We start from the raw sequence: 24,921 nt of genomic DNA, 5'->3' as shown, positions 1-24,921 counted from the left end.
TTCATCTTTTTCTATATCTTTAGATGTAGACAGTGCATCTGAGCCTTGAGGAAATGAGTCTTCTGATCTCCCTTTCTAAAGCAAAAGACTGGGCTCCAGACTCAGACAGATAAGGAGTTTAATCTCTTCTCCACCTATGATGAGCAGTGTAAACTGTAAATTCTCAAAGGCTCAGTTTTCAAATACTGTTTCTGTGGTCAGGAATCTGGGAGTGGCTTTGAAAGAGGGGTTTCTAACTCAGGGTTACTCATACGACTACCTTCAAGATGCTGGTCAGTGCTGCAGTCATCTGAAGGCCAGATGTGGACCTGGAGGATCTGCTTTTGGAATGGCTCACTCACATGGCTAGCAAGTTAGTGCTAGCTGTTGGCCTCAGTGGACTTTTCCAGAGAGTCCTCATAACATGGTTGGCTATCTCCACAGAGTGAATGGTCCACTATGTTTGATTACAACAGTGGCAGTGTCATATCACTCAACCTAATAGACCAAACTGAGTTTATATTTCAACATTTAAATAAGCATTTAAAGTTAATCTTTGTAGTGATATTAACAAGTAACCATTCTTGACTGTGTGTTGGGGGTTGTGGTCTTTTAAAACAGTATGATTGCTTTGACATTTCGTAGAAAACTTTATTTTGAAACATTAGTCTACTGACCGTATTTATCTATATTAAGTTCTCCAGAAGCCATGATTTTGAAGTTTGAATTTTTATATACCAAGTGAAACAGGAAATAATTTTAGGGGGAGAATTAATTTTGTAAAAAAAATATTGGCCATGAATTTATTTGGATGGCCATTTAAGACCTTTATTATACATAAAATGTTAGTGGGAAGGAAAAAAAATCCAAATAGATTTTATTGAGAAAGCCTAATATCTCATTTGGAGCATCTTTTAAGTGATTTTGGTTTCTGAGGAACTGCAATTACTGGAGCCTTGTTGTTTTCTGCAGATACATCAAGGGAGCTGTTTTCTTTTTATTTAAAAAAAAATTTACCAAAACTCAAAAATTGGCAGGAGGGAAAGGCAGCAAGCAAGAAGTTCCTGGGGCAATACAACATTTGTGAGAAACAAGGAAATATTTACTTTAGCACCAGCACCAGGGTCTTGTACCACCTATCAATACTGAATAACAATTCAAGCTCTTTGTCTCCCTCCTCCCCTGCCTCCCTCATTTCTTCCTCTTGGCACCCTAACAGTCTACTTTCCCTGTGATCTGAAGTTGGCATCCCTATTCACATGGTCATCCAGCCACAAACCATAGCCTGGTTGGGGACCCCTTCATTGCTGCCCACCTCCAACCCGCTGCGCATTCTGCCTTAGCAATGCTGCCCAGGTCTGTTTCCTCTCTTTCTGTTTTACTTTCTTCTTTCCCACTGCCTCTGCCCCAGGGTCAGGTCAGTTCTCTCTTGGGCCATTACAGTGGTTTCTGATAGCCTCTGGGCCCCTCAGTCTCTCCTCCTTTGACCTGCTTCCGGATTAATTTTGCCCTCCCCAAATTCTTTCATGTTCACTCAATGTTTATTAAAGACCCAGTATGTCAGCCTGTTACTGGAGGTGCTCCACCCAAAAACACCAAGTTACCTTTTACATTTAATGTTATGGTCTTCCCTTGACTATCCTAAAAGGGGCTGTAAGCTTTTATCTGACCCCTTTTCTTTAATTCTTTGCTCATGCTGTTCCCTCTTCCTATAAATGCTGTGGGTTGAAACCTCACCCATCCTTTGGGGCCTATCTTAGATGTCACCTTCTTTGCAAAGATTTTCCTCATGATGTCATCTTGCCCTTCACTAGACGTTGTCTTTTTAGGACACTCATGACGTCATCTTGCCCCTCACTAGACGTTTTTCCTCATGACGTCATCTTGCCCTTCACTAGACGTTGTCTTTTTAGGACACTCACTGAACTTTGTATCCCTCATGATATTTAATCATAATCCGTTTCTTTTAATATAGCATGTGTGTACTTACCTTCTCATTCTTAAAAGATTATAATGTACTTGAAAGGACAGACAGAATCATTCATCTTTTGTTCCTGCTAACTCCTAGCCACGGTTTTAGCAAGTAATTGGACTTCACTACAAAAATTGTGTAACTCCATTAAAGTATTTAAGATAGGAAAGAGCAAAATTCCTGTGCTTATCCGACACAATGGACAGTTATGCAGCATAAAGAAATTACATATATGTAAGTACAGACACATACATGTATGTATACTTGTCATTTTGCTAAGACGTATTTGTTTTAGTATGGAAGTTTACAGGACACCACTTTTTATTCCTGGGCTGCACCCCCCAAAAAAAAAATTGTTGCCGGATTATAATTTGAGGACAGAAAAAGATGGCTTCAACATCTCTTTCAGTTTGGGATTTGGCCAAAAGGTACGTTGGCAAAAACGCTTACTAAACTGAGAGGAGACGGGCCCTTAAGAACCTCCCGGAGACTCCTTGGCTGGGAGACGCCTTGGCTGGGGCTGGCGAGAAGCTCGGCGCAAGACGGCGGGAGGGCTGCGCGAAGCGCACCTTCCAGCACTTTCCTACGCCACGGAACCAGGCCAACCTGTTCCCACCGCCGCCTCCCGCCTCCTCGCCGCCCACTGCGGGCGAGGCCCACGCCACGCGCCCTCTTCCTGGGCGCCTAGGCCAGGCTGGGAGCGCGCCGAGGCAGCGCCGGCCCCGACATCCGTCCGCGGGCGGCCGGGGCGGGGGTCCGAGGGCCAGGAGGCCGCGCTCCATCGGGGTTTCTAGGTGAAGGGCAAGAAAACAACGGTCGGTCTGGGCGGGGCCGGGAGGGCGGAGCGAGGGCGGAGCGAGGGCGGAGGGCACATTGCCTCATCCTGTACATTTTACTGGAAACGGGGCGCATCCGGAGGAGGGGCCGGGAGGCGGCCTCGACGCCGCCAATGGCCCGGCCGGGCGCGGGGGAGGCGGGCGAGGCGGTGGCCTCTTCTCTCCGCCCCTGGCCTCGAAGGCCGGTTAAATAGTCGGGCAGCTCCGGGCCACGCCCGTGCCCGCGCCGTCCTCCAGCCGATAGGTCCTCCAGCCGATAGGTCCCCCAGCCCATCACAGCCACAGCCGCAGTCGGGAGGCAGCCGCGCGCAGCGAACCGGTGGCGCAGGTGTCTGGGGTCCCCGAGCGCCGAGCCCGGGAGCATGATCGTGGACAAGCTGCTGGACGACAGCCGCGGCGGAGAGGGGCTGCTGGACGCGGCCGGCGACTGCGGCCTTATGACCAGTCCGCTCAACCTGGCCTACTTCTACGGCGCGTCGCCGCCCGCCGCCGCCCCCGGCGCCTTCGACGCCGGCTGCTCGTCGTCTGGGCCCTCGGCGCCCGGCTCGCCCGGCTCCGACTCCTCCGACTTCTCTTCCGCCTCGTCCGTGTCCTCCTGCGGGGCGGTAGAGTCCCGGCCGAGAGGCGGCGCCCGTGCCGAGCGGCTGCAAGGTACCCACCGGCCCCGGCGGGGCGGCCCCCCAGGATCCCCGTTTGCGGGCGGCCCACCCGCGGAGAGGGGGGGTCTGGGCCGCCCAGAAGCGAGGTACCTCGGCCAGGTGTTAGGTGGCTTCGGTGCCTGCTTTAGCGGCGGTACATAATCACACTAGCCATCATTATTAGGCCACTACTGGATGCCTTGCCCCGTGCTGGGCGTTGACTATCACTCGATGCCCTTTGATCGTCTGTGAAATCTGGGCGCCGTCTAGCTGGCCTGGTAGCTTGAAACACACAGCTCTGACTTCGGGTGGGGGGAATGGACCACGTTGGGTTTTCTCTTTCTTTTCTTTTTTTTAAAAAACACTTTTATTAAGCTATAATTCACATACTGTGGCGAGGTTTTGGATCTGATGTAGGTGTACCTTTTTCTTGTGGCTGTTTTAGTGAAAGGCTGTAGCCGGCGATAAGGGTTTGGGTACTGGGTTGAAGGTCGTGATTTATTTCTTCCTAAGTACGTGTTTGTGGAAATTTTAAGCAAAAGGACTTTATAAAGAAAAGAAACCGATATTATTAAGATGTAAGGTGAAGCTGGACTGAAAACCAATTTATACCTTGAGTCTGTGATTTTCCGAAGTCTGCCCAGAATTTCTTCGGTCTTTGTTTTGTGTGCTTTAGAATGGTTGAGCCGTCTGTAGCAGAGAAAGGCGTAACGTTTCCGTTCTGCGGCTGTGAATTGTTAGTTTCTTTTCTTAACGGAGTTGCATAATTGGGGGGAAAACAGGATGCCGCTGTAGTGAACCAAAGAACGTCTAGATAATCTCAAATTTTGGAAAATCTAATCAGCATGATTTTAAAGAGCGTTCTCTTTCAGGTATTCCCCACGGCTGGCCACTCCTGTTTTGCTTGTGTTTTAGTTTAAAATGTGATTTGTCGGGACTTCCCTGGTGGTCCAGTGGTTAAGACTCCATGCTTCCAATGCAGGGGGCTCGGGTTCAATCCCTGGTTGGGGAACTAGGATCCCACATGCTGTGCAGTGTGGCAAAAAAAAAAAAAAAAAAAAAAAAAAATGTGATTTGTCATTTTTATTTAAAAAAGTGATTTAAACCACTCGGTTGTATAACATGCTCCCTGTATGTTAAGTGTGTAGCAAATGCCAAAATTGTGTGTGTATTTAGACCCTTTTTTTTTTTTTTCCACTGTAACAGCTCCTTTACTTTGCAGTGAAAATTGATTTGTATATTCTTTGCCTCTGAGTCCTTGTGGGATTTTTTTTTTTTTAATTCAGACAGAAAGTCACAAAAATTATACTCATCCTCATCAGTTCACTCAGTCCCATGTAATTAATTTTTTTTTATCTTGATCTTTTGTTAGCACTTTTATGAGTTCATCAGTTTTTCATTAGAGTTCTGAAAATGCTTATTCATTCAGTTCAGCAGTACAGTCAGTTACCAGAAACCTGTACTTGTCAGAGTCTTTTCCATGAATTTCTTGAAGATGAAACCCTTTTATAGGAACATATTTGCAAAATCATCAGAGTACACCCAGAACTGTCTGTAAATGACAGAAGACTTAAAAATGACCATGGTTAAAGATTTGATGAAAGTTCATAATAATGCAGTTGACAAGAAAATTAGTTATTTCTGAGATATACATTTTAAAGTAATAACTAGGATTATTACTTATAACATTATACCAGAACATATAAGATTTTTAGAAGTTTCCTGTAATATCTGAAACATTTATATTAACATATTTCCATACATATTTCCATACAAATACAAATATAAGATTTTTAGAAATTTCATGTAATGTCTGAAACATTTATATTAACATATTTCCATACATATTTCCATACAAATACAAATATAGACCCTTTTTTTCCTCCACATTTGGCCTTCATCTGGCTGAAACTATTTTGCTAGTTCTTTGGTTTACCATAGGGGATTTCTGAAACTGAATTTTTCTCCCTGTGACGTTGAGTTATTAACTGCTGTCATTCCAGAGAAATGCTGTATTAGATTCTGGCAAGATATTCTTAGACTTAAACATAAAACTAACTAGTGTTTAGTTTGCCGTATCATTGGGTGGCTTCTCTCATGTATTTGATTTTATATATATATGTGTGTATATATTTATATATTTAAAATTGTGCCTTGTTTTTTGACCCATCTTATTTTTTTCCACTCTCAATGGAGTTGCTGAATTATTCATTTCCTGACTCTTTGTGTGTTTACTTTGTGTTCAACTCATCCCAAGAGGTTGTGACATAGTAGTGGTCAGAGTAGAATGCTGTACTCATGTACTACATTTTAAAGTGTATTTTAAAGCTTAAATATGAAATGAGATTATTTCCTTTTTACTTAGAAGGCCTATGTGAACAATCCAAAAACAGTCGGTGAGAGGAAATCCTGTGTGCATATGTGGAAATGCGTTTAAGCACAGTGAATTTATGTAGCTTTATTGGCGTAGCTGAACTGAGGGAAATAATAAACTGAGATATTGTTAAATGTTAGGCTTTGGTACATTGAGATCTTTGGAAGAAGTTTGTTTTGTACTTTCTTAGGTGAGTGGAATTGATAGACTTTAAAATTTCTATGTGGACATAAAGCCTTTGGTTTGAAAAGCTAAAAATTCATCATTTATTCCTTGCTCCCCCAAGGTTTTTCAAAAGTCTAGAATAATTACAGATTTATGAGAGTCAGGGTGGCAAAATCTGTGATCCTGTCTCATGGGTGGGTAGGGCTGAGAGACAGAGAATTAATTTGGGTTTATCTCTCGGCTCTGGGGTTCCCTGAAACGATATTTTTATGAGCTTTAATTCCTTAGGCTTCCTGTGGGGAAAGGTATCAGGCAAGCGAGTTGAAGAGGCTTTGCGGTCTGTTAGTTGGGAACTTTTTCACGTTGGATAGCTATGCTTTTGAGGTTATTAATATTCATGTCTGTGAAGACACTTAATTGGGATATGTTTTGTTTTGTTTTGTTTTTTTGAACAGTTGAGCCCCATATGGGGGTTGGAAGGCAGCAGAGAGGACCCTTTCAAGGTGTTCGCGTGAAGAACTCGGTGAAGGAACTCCTATTGCACATCCGAAGTCATAAACAGAAGGCTTCCGGACAAGCTGTCGATGATTTTAAGGTGGCACCTAATTTATTTGTATTGGGTTGGGGGGTAGGGAGGTTAGCCTGTCAGTGTTATTACTCTCTGCTAACCTAGGTTGGGCAAGTCTTTTGTAGACCACAAAGCCCATAGGACAGAGAACATATTTGTCCTGCTGTCTGCTATATTGCTGTCACTTGGCCCACTGCTAGGCACTTGGCAGGTGTGCAAGAGAAATTTAATGAATAAATAAATGAAGGCAAGTTGGGGGCAAGGAAATTAATGTGGTTCAGTTAAAATGGAACATTTTGACTAGAAAGGGAAAACTCAAGTGGCCTTATTAATTTTGTCTTGACCTGAGTTGAACTTAGGTGAAAGTGCAAATGGGGGAAGTTGCAAGATAGGATGGAAATTAACGTAGAAAATAAATACTGCTAGAATAGCTATGTCAAAGGTTTATGGTGAACTGTAAAGAGGGGTAGAGGTAAGTCTGTTTGTTGATGTATGTTAATCAGGAAACAATTTATCACACACTAAATTGGAAACTTTTTTTCCTTATAGACACAAGGTGTGAACAGAGAGCAATTCACAGGTAAGAGTTACCTCTATTTATAATATCATGGGGGCTGTAGGGTAAAACAGTGTAGTGTGATTATGGGTAAAAATTTGTGAAATAAAATTATCACAGATTCCATATTCCTTTCTTGGGTATAGAATTGAAGAACACAGTATCATATAGTGGGAAAAGGAAAGGCCCTGATATATTGACTGATGGACCAGCTTGCAAAAGACCAGCTTTGTTACATACCCAGTTTTTGGTACGTATCTCACTATTTTCCTCTGAATACCCTTTGGAAATTATTCCTGGAATAATTTTGGAAGGGAGTGCGCAACTTATTTTTTCTCCCTTTCCAGACGCCACCTCAAACACCCACACCCGCGGAAAGCATGGAAGATGTCCATCACGATGAATCCAAACAGGACAGCAGCGCTGATCTGCTTCAGAGCATTATCAACATTAAGAATGAATGCAGCCTGGTTTCCCTGAACACTGTCCAAGTTAGCTGGATGAGCCCTGTGGGGGTCCCTCCGAGCTCCCCCCACGAGCAGTGTCAGGACTTCCACGGAGGGCAGGTCTTCTCTCCACCTCAGAAATACCAACCCTTCCAAGTCAGCAGCTCCCCACACATGATGGATCAGGCTTCCATGTACCAGTACTCTCCACAGAACCAGAACGTGCAGCAGCTGCCGCCGCAGCACTACACCCACAACCCAGCTCTGGAATACAGTCCTTATTCCAGAACTTCCCAGTCCCCCGGCTATGAACCAAACATCTTTGATGGTCAAGAACCACAGTTCTGCCCGAACCAAAGTTTTGCATCCCTTCTAAGTGATCCCAGGGAATCTGAGAATATTGCTGTTCCCCCACAGACTGCCCCCAGCGTTCAGCAGCAAAATGATGCCCACGTGCAGAACTTCAACATGATGCCACACAGTGCCTGTGAGGCCCTGGCGAGGCACGATGCAGGCTCTGCCCCTTTAAACGCACCACCGCCCTTCCCGAACATCGTCGGAAATCCAATGAACACCACACAGTTAGGGAAGTCATTTTTTCAGTGGCAAGTAGAGCAGGAAGAAAGCAAATTGGCACATATCTCCCAAGACCAGTTTCTTTCAAAGGATGCAGATGGTGACACGTGAGTATGTCCCTTTATCTCATTGAGCTAATTTGGTAAACCATGCTTGCTGGACACAGTGGGCACAGAATTTCTCTAGGGGATGCCAGCTTAGGTCTGAGTAAGTGGTTGGCTAAACAAGATGACTAGTGGGCGTAGAATGATAGCTCATATCTCAAGTGAGAGTTTTCCTTTCTTTTTTTTTTTCTGGCTGAACAAATTACCTGTTCTAAATTAATAAAAATGTACGTGTCTTTGAATAATTGGTTTTGAAAGATTAGCATAGATTGTGTCTGTAGAGCAAAATCAATTAGATCATGGTTAGTTGGTCATGATCAACTGTGAGTTGATTTGTAGATTGAATACTGATCTATCCTGACATCTTTGTGGTGTTGGGCAAGTTGTTTAACCTCTCTATGCCTCAGTTTCTGGGCATGTAAAATGATAATACCTCCCTCAGTGGGTTTTTATGAACATTAAAAATAATGGATTTAAAGCTATCAGCATGGTGCCTGGCGTACTTTTTTCTGGTAACCTAATTCATCTTGTTGCAACTCAGGTGTATTGTCAGCATAGCAGAGAAGACAAATTATGCTCTGTACTGTTTGATTTGAGTACACCAACATATCAAGAAAGGGGCTAAAGGAAGAATTTTTTTTTGAAAAGGATGAACTTAGTGAAATAAGAAATAATTCACTTCTTTTCTTTTCCTTTTTTTTTTCCCCCAGGTTCCTCCATATTGCTGTCGCCCAGGGGAGAAGGGCACTTTCCTATGTCCTTGCAAGAAAGATGAATGCGCTTCAGATGCTGGATATTAAAGAGCACAATGGACAGGTGAGGATCTTGACAGAGGGAAGTGGCAAAGGTGTGGTCATGGGGACAAGATGACGGCCGGTCTCTTATTTATGTGTAGATCATTTCAGAGTTCCAGACCAAGAGAGTTTAGTTAATATTAACTTCCGGATGTTGACTCTTTGTCACTGCCAACCTTGAAGTTATTAACGTTAACTCTGTAGTTATTTGACCAAAGACTAACTGGGTATAATAAAGCTGCACCCTAAGCTTATTTTAGTTTCCTTGTGTTACAGTATCTTATTGCTTATTAACAGGATTTATTTTCTCTCTGTGGGGTTTTTTCCCCTCAGTCTCAGTTTAGGTTCATATTCTTTGTTACTACAGTGTTATGGGTTTTAAAAAATATTTTTTTCCTCTGAATGTCCACAGAGTGCCTTTCAGGTGGCAGTGGCTGCCAATCAGCACCTCATCGTGCAGGATCTGGTGAACCTCGGGGCCCAGGTGAATACGACTGACTGCTGGGGAAGAACCCCCCTGCATGTTTGTGCAGAGAAGGGCCACTCCCAGGTGCTTCAGGTAAGAGGCAGCGAGCCAGGCTCCCATTACCACAGGGCCAAAGGGGTACAGCTTGGATATTAGGAGTTGGATGTAGATTGCCTGTTGCAATGCTCTCTTTTGAGTTGACTTACTCCTTTCTTGGAACACTAGTAGATAAGTATTTGTGTAGTTTGTCTTTTGCTGATAGATGTCTGTTTTTAAATTCTGCAGGCAATTCAGAAGGGAGCAGCGGGGAGCAATCAGTTTGTGGATCTGGAGGCAACTAACTATGATGGTAAGTGATTGACGCATTATTGGGTGAAGAAACAGAGAGAGGGGCCCATTAATTCTAAGGGTATTAAGTTCTATACCAATAAGGAAGGGAGGTAATTAAAGCTAAAATATTCTATAGATAAAATTAGCAGTAAGACCCAATGGAGGGATTACTCAGATTGCCTCACTAGTTCCTGTGGAGCCCATATGTAGGTCATGTGAGAGACCACCCTCAAGGTTTGTAATTATAGAACAACTAAAAGAATTGATGGGATGCTTGACCACTGCTTTCTTATGCTTTTTTTCTAGGCCTGAGCCCTCTACACTGTGCAGTTGTGGCCCACAATGCTGTGGTTCACGAACTCCAGAGAAACCAACAGCCCCATTCAGCTGAAGTTCAGGAGCTTTTGCTGAAGAATAAGAGTCTAGTTGATACAATTAAGTGTCTGATCCAAATGGGAGCCGCAGTGGAAGCTAAGGTAAAATTCACAGAAGAGTTTGGAAATGGGATGTGGGAGAGAAGTAGTTATAGCAGAAGACCTTGTTCCCAAGTATAGATTAAAACTTTTCCCCCTTTTTATTTTATTTTTGCCATCTTTTTAAATTAATGGAGTGAGTAGCAATGTATGGATAGTTAAGAAGCTTAGATTTTAAAAGATCACCTCATCTGGTTTCTTGATTTGCTTTTAATCTATGGATTATTATTCAGAAGATCATTTAGCTATGAAACGAATTAGTCTTCATTTGAAAGGAAAAGAAAATGCTTGAAATTGATATTTTCATTTTGCTTCCATTGTCATACACAGATACTAAAGGTAGTGCATTTGGTAAGGGTTTCTTCATTGTTGTTGGATCTGGACTTAATCTTCTGTTTTTTTAAACTGGAAAATATTTTATTATCTTTAAATTTGAGGTTTATTTGCTGAGTATTTGCCATGTACAAGGCTGAGGTACTGAGTTAGGGGCCCTAGGGGAAAATGCCTAAATCATAAACCACTTGGGTCCTTGGGAAGCTTACTGTCTAGTAGAAATGGTGAGAGATATAGCTAATTATAAGTCTACAGGGTGACCACCAAGTCTGGAAGCATAGGCGAATACACAGTAAATGATTTCTTATATTACAGCACATGATAAAACAGTATAGTCTATGTTTCTACATTTTATGGCCACCCGGTATACAAGGGTAGATGTGATAAAAGGGAACTAGGAGGAATGAGCGATTCCATGGAGCTTGGGTTGAAGGAAGGGTTTGTGGAGAAGGGGGCACTCCGAGTGAGTCTCCAAGGGTGAGTCAGACATATGAGAGACTGGGTGAGAAGCATATCCAGGGCATGGTTTCTGGATGTTCATTTTTTTCCCCCTCTTGCCTTTGACAAGGATCGTAAAAGTGGTCGCACAGCCCTGCATTTGGCAGCTGAAGAAGCAAATCTGGAACTCATTCGCCTCTTTTTGGAACTGCCCAGTTGCCTGTCTTTTGTGAATGCAAAGGTACTTTTAGAAGCGTTCAAGAACTGCACAAGAGTTGGAATAACCTTCTTTATACCTTCTTCAAGCTTTTGAGCTGCTTTCATGCAAGTCTCCCTTCCTGATGGGTGTCATTTTGTCTCTTTGTCTTTAGGCTTACAATGGAAACACCGCTCTCCATGTTGCTGCCAGCCTGCAATATCGGGTGACACAGTTGGATGCAGTCCGCCTGTTGATGAGGAAGGGAGCAGACCCAAGTACTCGGAACTTGGAGAACGAACAGCCAGTGCATTTGGTTCCTGATGGCCCTGTGGGAGAACAGGTGAGGGCCACAGAAGGCAGAAGAAATACTTTTAGGCATTGTTCTGAAACATAAGGGGCAGGGGCCAGCTGGCACTCTTCAGGTGGGCTTTGTCAACATCTGTGTCTCAACAGTGGTCACTGTAGCCCTTTAGAGTCAATTGCTTTGTCTCCAAAGGAAGAGTAAGAAATTTGAGGGTTTATCCATGGACCCCAAATGGTCAGAAGTCAGCTAGTCTTTCTTTTTCTTCCAAGACACAAACTTGGGTTTGGGCTAAGTCAGAATAGTTTGACATTTGGAAGTTGATGAAAGAGGAGGAACCAAGGTTCCTGCACACACTAAAGAAAGAGAATCTTAGTTTTGTGAGTAAGTGATGAGCCTTCAAATATTGTGCATATTAAATGAGTCAGTGTCTGTAGAGTATTCAGAATAGTCCTAGGCACATAAGTGGGTGCTGCTCAGTAAACATTAGCTGTTAACAATGATTTCTATCTACTAATTGATCCTAAATAAAAAATGGGAAGGTTATTTATGTAATTTAGAACCTAGAAATATTTTATACTTTAAATAAAATTATGCTTTTCTCATCATATGGTTCTACTGGGTTGGCCAAAAAGTTTGTTTGGTTTTCGCTGTAAGCTGTTATGAAAAACTTGAATGAACTTTTTGGCCAACCCAATATATTGTATTTGGGGATTGAACAGTTTCATATGACTAAACTTTTCTTGATGACAAGAACTGACTCTTTTTAAGAACTTAAAATATATATTTTAAATTTATTTTTTTAAGCAGCAGGTTCCTATTAGTTATCCATTTTATACATATTAGTGTATACATGTCAATCCCAATCTCCCAATTCATCACACCCCCTGCCCCCCGCCGCCGACCACCAGTTTCCCCCCTTGGTGTCCATACGTTTGGAAGAACTTAAAATATTTTTGATGAAACTCTTTCCCTGGAGGAAATGAGAGATTGTGGCTGTGGGTCGTTACATACTTTAATAATCACAAAATAAAATATATGGAATGCAATTTAGCCTTGCCTTTGATTTACAGCCCTCGCTATGACCATAATGTTATAGTAACTCATATTTGTGGAGCTCTTTATAGTTTAAAACGAATCACTTGATGATTTGTAGAGTTTTCCTGTGTATTATGCCACTTAATAGTTAGGAAAACTTTGCAGGGTGAAGGTTCAGCTGGAAAGACTGAGACTCAGAGTGGGTCCAGGCATAGGGACCACCTTTAAATAGTAAATGGCAGAGTCCTAAGCGCACTGTTCACTTCTGGTTTGCTGTTTGTCGTGTGCAGTCATAGAGTGATGTTCTCAGGGAGTATTGAACATGGAGAGCTGCTTGACTCTTTGCTAAATGTTCTTGGATTACTCTCCTTCCTGCTTTTGTATTTTTTGTGTCTCTGTGTGTGGAGGGAGGGTCTTTTCCTTTGGTTTTATTGTCAGACTATGGTCATTGTGTCTCCTTCCAGCAGCTGTCAATTGCATCCCCTACTGCAATCTTCTTTCTTCTAATTTGTTGCTTCTCATCTTCTGTGGGCTGAGAGACAGATCATAAAATTTGTCAGGCTGGGGTATAAAATCAATTACTAGACTCTGAATGAGCCTGGGGGTTTCCTGTGATCCATACAGTCATGCACAGATGCTTTAATTCTTGGAGGTCATGACAGCTATCTTGACTCGAAGGGCATTATAATTTACTTGTGTGTGTAAGGTGGGCTCTCGGTTCTTGGTTGAGGCTGACATCAAGGTAGGTGAGATATTATAATAACCATGATTACTGCGTTATATTAAATGTTCTCAAAAATAACAGGAGTAAAGATTAGGAAAAGAATATAGGTCTTAGTTAAACTGTTGGAGATTTTCAACCTCAGATAATTTTTAATGGAGATGCTTTACTTTCTTGTACTCAAAGATCATTATAGCAGGTCTGTAGTAAACTTTAAAAGGAGTTGTAGTTTTTTTTTTTTGTCCCCTTAAAATCTTGACACATACTGTTGCATATTTCTTCATATACTTACTTACAAGTAGAAAGGAATGGTGTAGAGTATATAAGAAAGGAAAGAAACTGAAGGAGATGTGGTACGTTGATCGTAGGAAAAAACCCTCACAAATCCTATTGGTTTCCTTTCCAGATCCGACGTATCCTGAAGGGAAAGTCCATTCAGCAGAGAGCTCCACCGTATTAGCTCCATTGGCTGGGAGCCTGGTCAGCAATACTCACTGTCAGTTAGGCAGTCCTAATGTATCTGTACATAGACCATTTGCTCTGTACTGGCAAATGTAAGTTGTTTCTATGAAACAAACATATTTAGTTCACTATTATATAGTGGGTTATGTTAAAAGAAAAGAAGAAAAATATCTAATTCCTCTTGGCAGATTTTAATATTTCATACCCAGGTATCTGGGATCTAGACATCTGAATTTAATCTGAGTGGTAAAATTGACTTCAATTAACAGTAGCTTTTGGGTAGGAGAAGGCTTTGATTTGTGGCATAAGGCATTGCTTATGTAGCTATTGCCGGTTTAAAAGGAGGTGAATAGTAAACTTTTTCTTTAAAGAAAAATGAAAGCATTTGGAAGTTAAAAAATAAATCTGGACGTAGTGTTGAGGCTTCGTTTGGCCCGATGCAGTACCTGATAGTTATTGGTGTTGGAAAGTCTCTAGTCGTTGGACTAGATGGAGGGTACCATGGGTAAAGTTTGATCTTTGCAAACTGTATATAATTGTTATTTTTGTCTTTTAAAATATTTGTACAAATATTTGTACATGTGGTCATTAACATGGCCACATTTGAAATGTGTAAATCAATAAACTAGAAAAGAACAAGTGGATTTTCACTATTTTTAAAAATCATATGCATTCAGAGGAGCTGTGTAATCACCATCTCTGTAGATGAAACAGATGGAGAGTTGTTCCTTTAGTGGCTGGCAGAGCTCTGTTTGAATTGTAAATATGCTTTGAGATGAGATACATTATTTGTAGGGAATTGCATGCTGTTAAAGAGAACACCTCTTTATGACTCACTTTCTAGAATTTATGATTTACTTGCTCTGTTGGAATGTTTGTTTTACCTTTATAAGAACAACAAAAAGTCAATATTGAAACATGTTTTACTGGTTTTCTGTTGTCAAATAATGATAACGTACCATGATGTTTCATATTACCATTCAGAAAAAAAATGCCTAATTTTTTAGTAACTTTAATTCTAATAATATTATTTTGCTTATCTCTGGCATACCCCGAGGAACGTATTTGGCTTTGATTGTACATTAATTCTTTGTAATAAATTTGATTCATGAAAAACCTTTCTTTTTTTCTTTTAAATGAGAAGTCTCATAAGCAATTTACTGGCTAATCATCTTTGTAGCTAAGTGCTTAAATCCTTCAAAAAAAGATAACCTTTGGATCGATCACATTGTTTGACCCAGTATGTCTTGTGGACAAAAGTTAGTTATAGTTATTTGGTATCTGAAAGTATGGCTGTGATGTGAATCTGTCCATTCACACTCATGGAAAAACTCATGCATGGCTTTAAATAAACATTAATTCAGTAATACTATTCTTCTTAAGGATATGCATTTTCTTTTCCTATTCCCTTATTTATATTTCCCAAGGTTGAGAAGTGCTATTAATTACTAATCTAAATCCTTTAAATTAGCCAATATATATTAATTTGGGTTTTTTTGAGAATGAGTTTCCTGAAGTTATATAAGATTTAACATGAAAAAATTCTTTGCCAAGTTCGTTAGTAGAGATTTACTAGGTTCTGAAAATATCATGGAAGTTTAAAAGATATTGTTGATCTATAGAAGTTTATGTGCTAAAAAAGATAAGTCTCTATGTTTATGACTGTATTTTTCATACTTTATTTTGTGGGAGCAGTGAACATAGGAAAAACAATTTGGAGATTACCAGGATCATTCCGAGAGATGTAAACCTGGGAAGAGCAGTAAATGGGGTCCCTCCATTTCCCAACATGCCATTTTGACGAGTGAGAATAAACACATCAACATCTGTCAACATCAGTCAATCACTGCACATGTATTCTAGTTCTTGTAAACTCTTTTGAGAAACTGGTGTGCATATACGCACAAATGCTGTTTACGATATCAGGGGTTTCACAACCACCAGGGACCCATGACTCACAGGTTGAGAATGTACTGTAGGGCTTCCCTGGTGGTGCAGTGGTTAAGAATCCGCCTGCCAGTGCAGGGGACATGGGTTCGAGCCCTGGTCCGGGAAGATCCCACATACCACGGAGCAACTAAGCCCGTGTGCCACAACTACTGAGCCTGTGCTCTAGAGCCCGCGAGCCACAACTACTGAAGCCTGCACACCTAGAGTCCGTGCTCCGCAACAAGAGAAGCCACCACAGTGAGAAGCCCGCGCACCACAACAAAGAGTAGCCCCCACTTGCCGCATCTAGAGAAAGCCCGTGTGCAGCAACGGAGACCCAACGCAGCCAAAAATAGATACATAAAATAAATAAATTTATAAAAAAAAATGTACTGTAGTTCTATTTCTGTACATCAAGTATAATTTTTCTTCTCTCATATAAATGAAATCTCAAGAGCAGTTTGTATTGCAAATGCAACCTGATTACCAGAACAGTAGAAATGATATACCTCCATTGAACATAGATAATACTGTGAGCTTTTTCCCAAGTGAGCTTATATGTTCTCTCTTAATCTCAAATTCTCTCATAATTAATTAACTGAACCAGTGCTTAGCAAGTATGTGATTGTGTGTGTGTGTGTGTGCACGCGTGTGTGTGCAAAGCTGTCTGATAGATAGTATGAGGTATTCGAAGACATAAAAGGCATATTTCTTATCCTTAAGATACATATGTGGGAGAGATGGCATGTACTGTATTAGATAAAAGAGGAAGAAATATAAAGATTCTAAAGAGGAAGACTTTATATCTGAAAGGGGAGCACTAGGGAGACTTCAAGGTAGAGCATTTGAGCTGTATCTTCAGAAGAGTCAATTTGAATGTTCATACAAGTGGAGAGGGAGGTGAATGAAACAAAATGATATGAACCAAGGCAATAGTATTCTGGGAGAAACCACAAGTGATTCATTGTAGCTTGGTTAGCATTTGGATGGCCAGTAAGTTTCATCTTGTGTTCTACCTCTAACTGGTAATATTCTCATGAGTAGCACATTGAGAAAGGTCTTCAGGCAGTCTAGGGGTTTGGCAGGAGAGGGTACTGTAATTGATTAGCGAATATCTGCCGTATGGGTATAGAGGGTGGTTCTTGATGGAATGTTCCTTAAAGAATGACCCCCATAGGGCTTCCCTGGTGGTGCAGTGGTTGAGAACCCGCCTGCCAATGCAGGGGACACAGGTTCGAGCCCTGGTCCGGGAAGATCCCACATGCCGCGGAGCAACTACGCCCATGCGCCACAACTACTGAGCCTGCGCTCTAGAGCCCATGAGCCACAACTACTGAGCCTGCGTGCCACAACTACTGAAGCTGCACGCCTAAAGACTGTGCTCCGCAACAAGAGAAGCCACCGCAATGAGAAGCCTGCGCACTGCATCAAAGAGTAAGCCCCGCTCACCACAACTAGAGAAAGCCGTGCACAGCAACAAAGAACCAAAGCAGCCAAAAATAAATAAATAAAATAAATACATTTATAAAAAAAAAGAATGACCCCCATAGAAGCCAAGACTACAAGCTCATTGCTGCAACATCAGTGCCTAGCAGAGTGCCTGGCATAGAGTAGGAACTTATAAAATACTGGTTAAATGAGTGAATGAATGTATGCCAATCCTGGTTGGGATCATTGGTTTTGGGGGAAGTGGTGTTTCAAGCCAGAGAAATACTATAAAGTACTAATGAGTTAATGACTATCATGGTTCTAACTTAACTCAGCCATATAACAATGATATCAACGATATGTTAATGAAAAGTGGCATAGCTGGCACTCTTTTTTAAAAAAAACCAGGTAGTCCTTCTGTGCAAAGGATTCATTCTAATAATGTAGTTTGGTGTTTCACTAAGGAATTCCCTCAAGTGTCAGAGACCAAATCTTCAGCTCTATTTGTTAATCAAATCAGTCGCATTTAATATCCTTTCTATATTCTTACCTAATCAGGAGGGGAGAATTTCCTCAAATTCCTCTAACCTTTAGTAAATGTCAACTTCTTAAACTCAGTACTACCAACTTTCATTTTCTGATAACATCAGTTCTGTATTGAACACGACTCCAGGAAGAAATCAACTTCAATGACTAAATTCTTGTTTGTCTCTCTGAGATCAGGCCTGGGTACAAGGTTTTACCTTAGTTATAACCAGACTACTGGGTTTTTGGTTTTCCTGCTAGTGCCCTGGACTTGTCCTTGAGAGGAGGCGAATGGCCATCTTATTCTTCATCAGAGGCTCCGCACCTAGCACAGTATCTGACACATAGGAGATGTTCAATAAATACTTCTTAAATTGAATTTAATTTCATGACTTCCTTTTTAATTTATATTTTTGCAGTATATTTTATACCTCAATGTATAAACATTTTATCATCCACATGGAGTTTATGATTTAATCCCAGAAGACTTATCTTCAGCTATACACCAAGTCTGGTTTCACTTTATCTTCTCAGTCCCTCACTCTACCTTTGCAGACGCAGAAACATTGCGTGGATGGCACATTTCCAGGAGGACTAAGTGGAGATTTCTCTCAGTGTGTCTAGCTTTCCTATGTGTGTCCTTTTTCCTCCACCCCCTTGCCCCCTGCTCCCTCCATCGCACTATTCCCCTTGCCTATCAGCCCAAGAAGATTTTGGGGTAGAGTAGCTAGACAGCTAGTCCAAGCTTTTGTGAAGCTTGTTAATTGTGCAAATGCCTTGGCTCCACCCCAGATGCCCTGAATCAGAATCTCCAGGGTTTTTAGGGCTTCCAGCAGGTACACGTGAAGATGATTCTAGTGCGCAGTTTAGTCTAAATTAATTAGGAAATGCAGACTTTGGAGAGAACCTGTGGCTGGGCGGTAGCTATATGGTGGTAACAGAATGGGTTGCTGGAATGCCCATGGGGATGAGGCGGGAAACTGATGAATGCCTGCTACGTGCCAGACATGTTTGATCCTGTATTATAGAAACTAGCTTTGAAGGAGAGATCATGAGTCACCTAAGCTGTTTTTGTTTTTTTTTTCTCTCAGAAAACACTTTTCTGAGGTCATCTGGCTTTTAATCCACAGGTTTTAGTCCTAGTTTCCTAGGACTATGTAACAAATTACCGCAAACTTGGTGGCCTAAAACAGAGAAATTTATTCTTACAGTTCTGGAGGCCAGCCATCTGAAATCCAGGTGTGTCAGAACCGTGCTGTCTCCAAATGCTATAGGGGAGAATCCTTCTTTGCCTCTTGCAGTTTCTGGCAGCCCCAGGCATCCCTTGGCTTGTAGCATTATAACTCCAATCTCTGTCTCCATTTTCATATGGCCTTCTCCCCTTCTCCCTGTGTTTGCCACTGTGTGTCTCTTTCTTTCTCTTTTAGGCTGCACCGTGCAGCACGTGGGATGGAACCTGCGCCCCGGCAGTGGAAGCCCTGAGTCTTAACCACTGGATCACCGGAGAAGTCCCTCCACTGTGTGTCTCTTATAAGGACACTTGTCATTGGACTTAGGGCCCACCTAGATAACCCACGATGACCTCATTTTGAGATTCTTAATGACATGTGCTAAGACCCTTTTTCCAATTGAGATCACATTGACAGGTTCTGAGGATTAGGACATGACTATATCTTTTTTTGGGGAGGGTACCATTTAACCCCTAGGGAAAGAGCCTTTATAATCTTTTCTGCTACTATCATTTCTCTCAAAGTGATTAAGATGACTTCTTTTTGAGCAATCCTGTAGTCTGTCTTCAGAATCTATGAGTATCTCTTATACATAATTTTTGATTTAATGTATGATATGTCATCTCCATTTCATTCATTACCTGTAACACCTGGCATTGACCAGGAGACTCATTTACCATTGATAAACTTTAATAGAAACAATAGAATAATTATTGAGATAAAATTTTAGAAGTTACCATAATGATTTAAAGAGCTTTAATTGTTTGAAACTTACAACAAATCTTCTTTGATGATCATTAGTCATTTTACTCTCTGGCACACATATGAATAAACCTGCTACTCTTCACCTTGGATCACACTATCTAGAGTTGCCCATGTGGGAAGCAACATGATCACAGATGAAATGCCTGCATTTTAGACCATTTGACCTTGTAATGATAACACCAGAGTAAGCACTTACTGGAAACTGCAGAAGCTTGGAAGTGAAAAGTATCAAGGAAATCCACGGTTTCAGACAATAAATATTGATCCATTTTGCCAAGTTCCATTAAAATATACTTTTTTAGGCCTAGATATTACCTTTTTAAGTGAAAAGGATTCTGCCTATTAATCTGAATAAAGATTTCAGTAGTTCTGTGGACTTGGTAATTAGATCCAGCATGTACTTCCTTTTGCAACAGCTTAGTATCTTTGGGCTTGACAATAGGGACACATTTCAGATTGTGAAATACTGCTAGATTCCTTAGCTTAATTGATTTGGGGCTTAAGCTTGAAATTGTTATTTATTTTCTCAGTTCGTGGTATCTTAATTCACATGTCCTTCTCTCTGTATCTGCAGCCAATGTCTCTCAGGCAGGATTTTAGTTTCAAGTACTTGTATGAGAGTGTGGGGTCCCTCCTGATTGGCTTTCCTGGAAGCCTTGGGGGCCTCACCGCTCTGCAAGTGAACTGCTCTTCTCTCTGTGGACTTAAGTTTCTTTAGTTTGGGCAGTCATCTCAGTGGGAGCCTGCCCATGAGACCTGTCTCTTTCCGAATTGGCTCTCTTTCCAAATCGGCTCCAAATGTTTTTTACATTAGATATCACTTTCATTCATTTTTAAAAAAGTCTCTCTCTCCCTTTCTGCTCCTAAGAAGTATTCCTTCCAGAATTACTTTAAAATTGTCAAAAAATTATCCTTTTTAGGCTCTTGCATATATGGAAATGAGAATTATTAATCTTCAGGATAACAATTTTGTCTGGTGTAAGTTCTTATGTCTATCTAAAAAAAATTTAAAATATATCACTTGGGAAAACAAGCAAGCATTTGAACCTTTTGGGTGCTTCTACTCAAATCTTTCCAGGTTCCTGGAAAACTTTTTATTTTGTATTTATCTATTTTTTAAATTAATTAATTAATTAATTTGGCTGCGCCAGGTCTTAATCACAGCACACGGGATCTTCGTTGCCACGTATGGGATCTTTGTTGTGGCGTGTGGGATCTTTAGTTGTGGCATGCGAACTCTTAGTTGCGGCATGTGGGATCTAGTTCCCTGACCAGGGATCAAACCCAGTCCCCCTGCATTGGGAGTGCAGAGTCTTAGCCACTGGACCACCAGGGAAGTCCCTGGAAAACTTTTTAAAAAGGTAAATTCCTGGACTCAACTAGTAGAAAATTGAAAAATAATATACTATATTACCTTAAGAATAAAAATAAATGAATGAGACACACCTAGGGTCCCACAAAATGATTTTTTGTATAGAGCAAATGGGGCTATATTAGATAGGTAGATTTTTCCAAACAGACCCTCTAAATTTGATGAAAATCTGTCCAGTTTTTTCATGTGGTGCAGTAGACAGAGTAAGAGATCCATAGACAGAAATTTAACTTACATAGTTTATTAATTTCCATACACATTCCAATCATACAGTCCAATGAGGTACATTGTTTAAAGTTCAGGAATTTATAGACAGTTGACAGGCTCTCTTTTATGACATTATTCTATTTCCAAGGCTATAAAAATCAGTCATTTTTGTTTCTTCCTTCAGCTGAAGTTGTTATATCAAATCTGTTATCAAGGTCAAATGTATGCTGAATTAGTCAGTCTTTTTTTTTTTCTTTCTATTTTTCCTGTCACCACCCATGTCTAGGTTTTCCCAGATTACTACAATTGGCTTTAAAAAAACCCCATTTTATTATGGAAAAATTCAAACATACTCAAAAGTAGAGAGAATATTATACTGAACGCTCATGTATCTGGCATAAAGCTTCATCAGTTATAAACATTTTGCCATTCTTCCCCCTTATTTTCTTTCTGGAATATGTTAAAGCCCAACCCACTCATCATAGACTGTCAGTGTGTGTCTCTAATAGATAAGAAATTTGTGTCCCCCATAGCTTTCTAATTATTCTTTCTGTAATCTTATTTTTCTCACCAATCCCAAAATTTCCAACCATTTAGCATACTCCTACAGAAACCTAAAAGGGTTTTCAAAGGCTCAGTATTTCTCATTGAATCAAGTGCACACTCTTGTCCTGGTTCACAAAGCCATCTTACTTTAGCTTCCCTCAGCTGTTTAACCTTACCTTCCATCATTCCCCAGCAAGCTATCAGGTGGGTCTCCTCACTGCTCAATAGATGCACTTTTTATTCCTGTCTCTAGTCATGCTCTTGCCTCCCCAAATTATGTGCAATCTTGAAAGCTCTGCTTGCCTGCCACTTCCTTTATGAAGCTTTCCCTAGCTCCTACTGACTTCTCTCTTCTCTGAACTCTTGGAATTTAAACTCAGTTCCTATAGCTTTAAATATGATATTTTAATGGTATCCCAGTCTTAATTACTATAACCTGGAAAGTGGACTCAGAATCACTGACTAGCAGCATTTGTTTTTAAAGACAACTTTACAGTGTTTGGGTGAATGGTATCACTAGGGATACAATGAAGGTCAGTGGTGCTGGACAGATGAAGCGTCAGTATGGTAGACAGAATTCTAGATGCCCATGACCTCTGTCCCTGGTGTTATTCCTGTGATTATGTTACATGGCAAAAGTAATTTTTCAGTTGTAATTAAGATTGCTAATCAGTTGACCTTAAGCTAGGGAGACTATCCAGGTGCACCTGATCTAATCACCTGAGCCCTTTAAAAGCAGGGAGTTTTCTTTGGCTGCTCATAGAAGAGGGAGTCAGAGAGATTCTAAGTGTAAGAAGGATTCAACCCACAATTATTGGCTTTGAAGATGGAGGAAGGCGCCCATCAGCCAAGAAGTCCAGGTAGTTTCTAGATAGCCAGAAAGAAAATGGGATCTCAGTTCTACATGCCCAAGGACGTGAATTCTGCCAACAACCTGAATAAGCTTGGAAGCAGCTCTTCCCCAGAGCCTTCAGATAAGAGCTCATCCCAGTCGACACTTGAGATTGTCTTTGTGATACTCCATGCAGAGAACACAGCCAAGCCCTGCCAGACTTCTGACCTGTGGAACTGTGAGATAATAAATGGGGGGTGGTACAAGCTTCTAAATTTGTGGTAATTTGTTATGTAGCAATAGAAAATGAATACAGTAGGTAACACAGGGTTCGAGCTTGTAGTGAAAGTTTACACATTTCCTGCTGTTCTTTCCTTTCTGGTTTCAGTTTTATTGGGGTATAATTGGTATACAGCACTATATATAAGTTTAAAGTGTACAGTATACTGACTAGACATACGTATATTGGGAAATGATTATTACAGTAAGTTTAGTTAAAATCCATCACCTCATATACTGATAAAAAATTTTTGGTTTCCCTTGAGATAAGAACTTTTGAGATCTACACTCTTAGCAACTTTAAAATATATCATACAGCAGTGTTAACTATAGTCAGCATGTTGTACATTGCATCCTTAGTACTTATTTATCTTATAACTGGAAGTTTGTAACTTTTGACCGCTTTCACCCAATTCTCTTACCTCCTACCCCTTTGCCTCTGGTAACCACAAATCTGTTCTCTTTTTTTATGAGTTTGGGTTTTTTTTTTTTTTTTTAATGTATTTATTTATTTATTTATTTATGGCTGTGTTGGGTCTTCGTTTCTGTGCGAGGGCTTTCTCCAGTTGCGGCAAGCGGGGACCACTCTTCATCGCGGTGCGCGGGCCTCTCACTGTCGCGGCCTCTCTTGTTGCGGAGCACAGGCTCCAGATGCGCAGGCTCAGTAGTTGTGGCTCACGGGCCTAGTTGCTCCACGGCATGTGGGATCTTCCCGGACCGGGACACGAACCCGTGTCCCCTGCATTGGCAGGCGGACTCCCAACCACTGCGCCACCAGGGAAGCCCGAGTTTGGGGGTTTTTTAGACTTCATATATAAAAATATGGAAAGCTACATGTATTTGTGCGTCATCCTTGTGCGGGGGCCATGCGAATCTTCTCCGTATTGTTCCAATTTTAGTATATGTGCTGCTGAAGTGAGCATCCTGCTATTTTTATTAAGGCTCCAAATCAGTAAGGGAGGTTTTCCAGTAAACTGAGGCACTCGTTTTAACACACACGGTCACTGCACAGGCTAGCATTGCCCTTGGTTTATGACACCTCTCTCTTGCCCCTCAATTTCCCACTGCAAATAGGAAAATTTCAATAAAAGGAAAGTCCAGCTTCCCTATTGCCTATGTTTTCAAAAAAGTGAATAAGAAGGTCCTTGCGCAAAAAATTCTATAAAAGAGGGTCCTATAAGAGGGTCCTTGAGGAGGGTGATTAGGACAGCCTATCTGACCAGCAGTGGAACTGGTTCACTATGCAGACTCTGACTATTTACCTCTGTTATGAGACTGGCGCAGATTTTGCAGGAAATGTTCCCCTAAGCTCTGCAGCAGCCAAGATTTTAGATGGTGGAACTTGTTTATAAAATAAATCCAGACACTCACTTTAGGAACTGGTCAACAAATAGTTACTGAGGATGCTTAGAAAGATAAGAACTGAAGTTACAGTTTCTTCTGCAGCTTAGAAGCAGAGATGATGGGCAGGAGCTTTATTAGTTCTACGGGCTTCTGCTTCTCCAGCCACACACATTTAACAAAAACGAATGACTAGACCTTCATTTGGGATGCTTGTGTATGATTCAAAAAGAACTTGTTCCTTATAAAATTGATTGTTAAATGACTCATTACAGGATGATGATGAAAATAAGCCTTCTAATTTAAAGAGTTATGCCAATATTCTTTTAAAAGTCAACCTTGTGAGGTATAATTTACATGTAATAAAATACATATATTTTAAGTGTACAGTTCAGTAAATGTATACACTCACATCACCACCATCATAATCAAGATATAGCACATTTCCTCACACCAGAAAGCTCCCTCATGTACATCCTTTGCAGTCAGTCTCTGCTTCCAGCTACTGCTCCAGGCAAACGTTGATCTCATTTTTATCACTATAGATTAGTTTTTCCTCTTCTAGTATTCATATAAATGGAATCAGACAGTATGGATATTTTTTGTGTTGAGTTCCCTTCACTCAGCATGAGGTTTTGGAGACTCATCCACATTGTTGCCTTTATTAGTAATTTATATTTTTATTGCTGAATAGTATTT

At 41.0% G+C, this 24,921-nt stretch overlaps 1 protein-coding gene and 1 non-coding gene across 4 annotated transcripts in view; one reads left to right on the top strand and one right to left on the bottom strand.

Moving 5' to 3' along the window:
* Positions 1-16,033, top strand: part of NFKBIZ (NFKB inhibitor zeta) — a 34,822-nt gene extending 18,789 nt beyond the window's left edge. For 2 of the 3 annotated variants that reach the window (XM_057545853.1, XM_057545854.1), the window contains exons 2-12: positions 6,420-6,559; positions 7,082-7,112; positions 7,235-7,338; positions 7,436-8,217; positions 8,925-9,030; positions 9,421-9,567; positions 9,760-9,823; positions 10,111-10,280; positions 11,179-11,289; positions 11,420-11,587; positions 13,714-16,033. In XM_057545853.1, the coding sequence (XP_057401836.1) occupies positions 6,431-6,559; positions 7,082-7,112; positions 7,235-7,338; positions 7,436-8,217; positions 8,925-9,030; positions 9,421-9,567; positions 9,760-9,823; positions 10,111-10,280; positions 11,179-11,289; positions 11,420-11,587; positions 13,714-13,767 (1,866 nt within the window). In that variant the 5' untranslated portion in view covers positions 6,420-6,430 and the 3' untranslated portion in view covers positions 13,768-16,033. Of the gene's footprint in view, positions 1-2,988; positions 3,439-6,419; positions 6,560-7,081; positions 7,113-7,234; positions 7,339-7,435; positions 8,218-8,924; positions 9,031-9,420; positions 9,568-9,759; positions 9,824-10,110; positions 10,281-11,178; positions 11,290-11,419; positions 11,588-13,713 lie in introns of those variants that run through there. The other variant, XM_028164708.2, reaches the window with a different exon arrangement.
* A 7,664-nt stretch (positions 16,034-23,697) lies between these two features.
* LOC114236058 (U6 spliceosomal RNA) lies at positions 23,698-23,804 on the bottom strand. Its single transcript, XR_003622096.1, has one exon. It is a non-coding gene; the product is annotated as a U6 spliceosomal RNA (small nuclear RNA).
* Between the last annotated feature and the right edge of the window lie 1,117 nt (positions 23,805-24,921).

The sequence above is a fragment of the Balaenoptera acutorostrata genome, chromosome 4, assembly GCF_949987535.1.
Source record: "Balaenoptera acutorostrata chromosome 4, mBalAcu1.1, whole genome shotgun sequence".
Taxonomy (NCBI): Eukaryota; Metazoa; Chordata; class Mammalia; order Artiodactyla; family Balaenopteridae; genus Balaenoptera; species Balaenoptera acutorostrata.
This window is presented reverse-complemented; position numbering and strand designations above follow the sequence as displayed.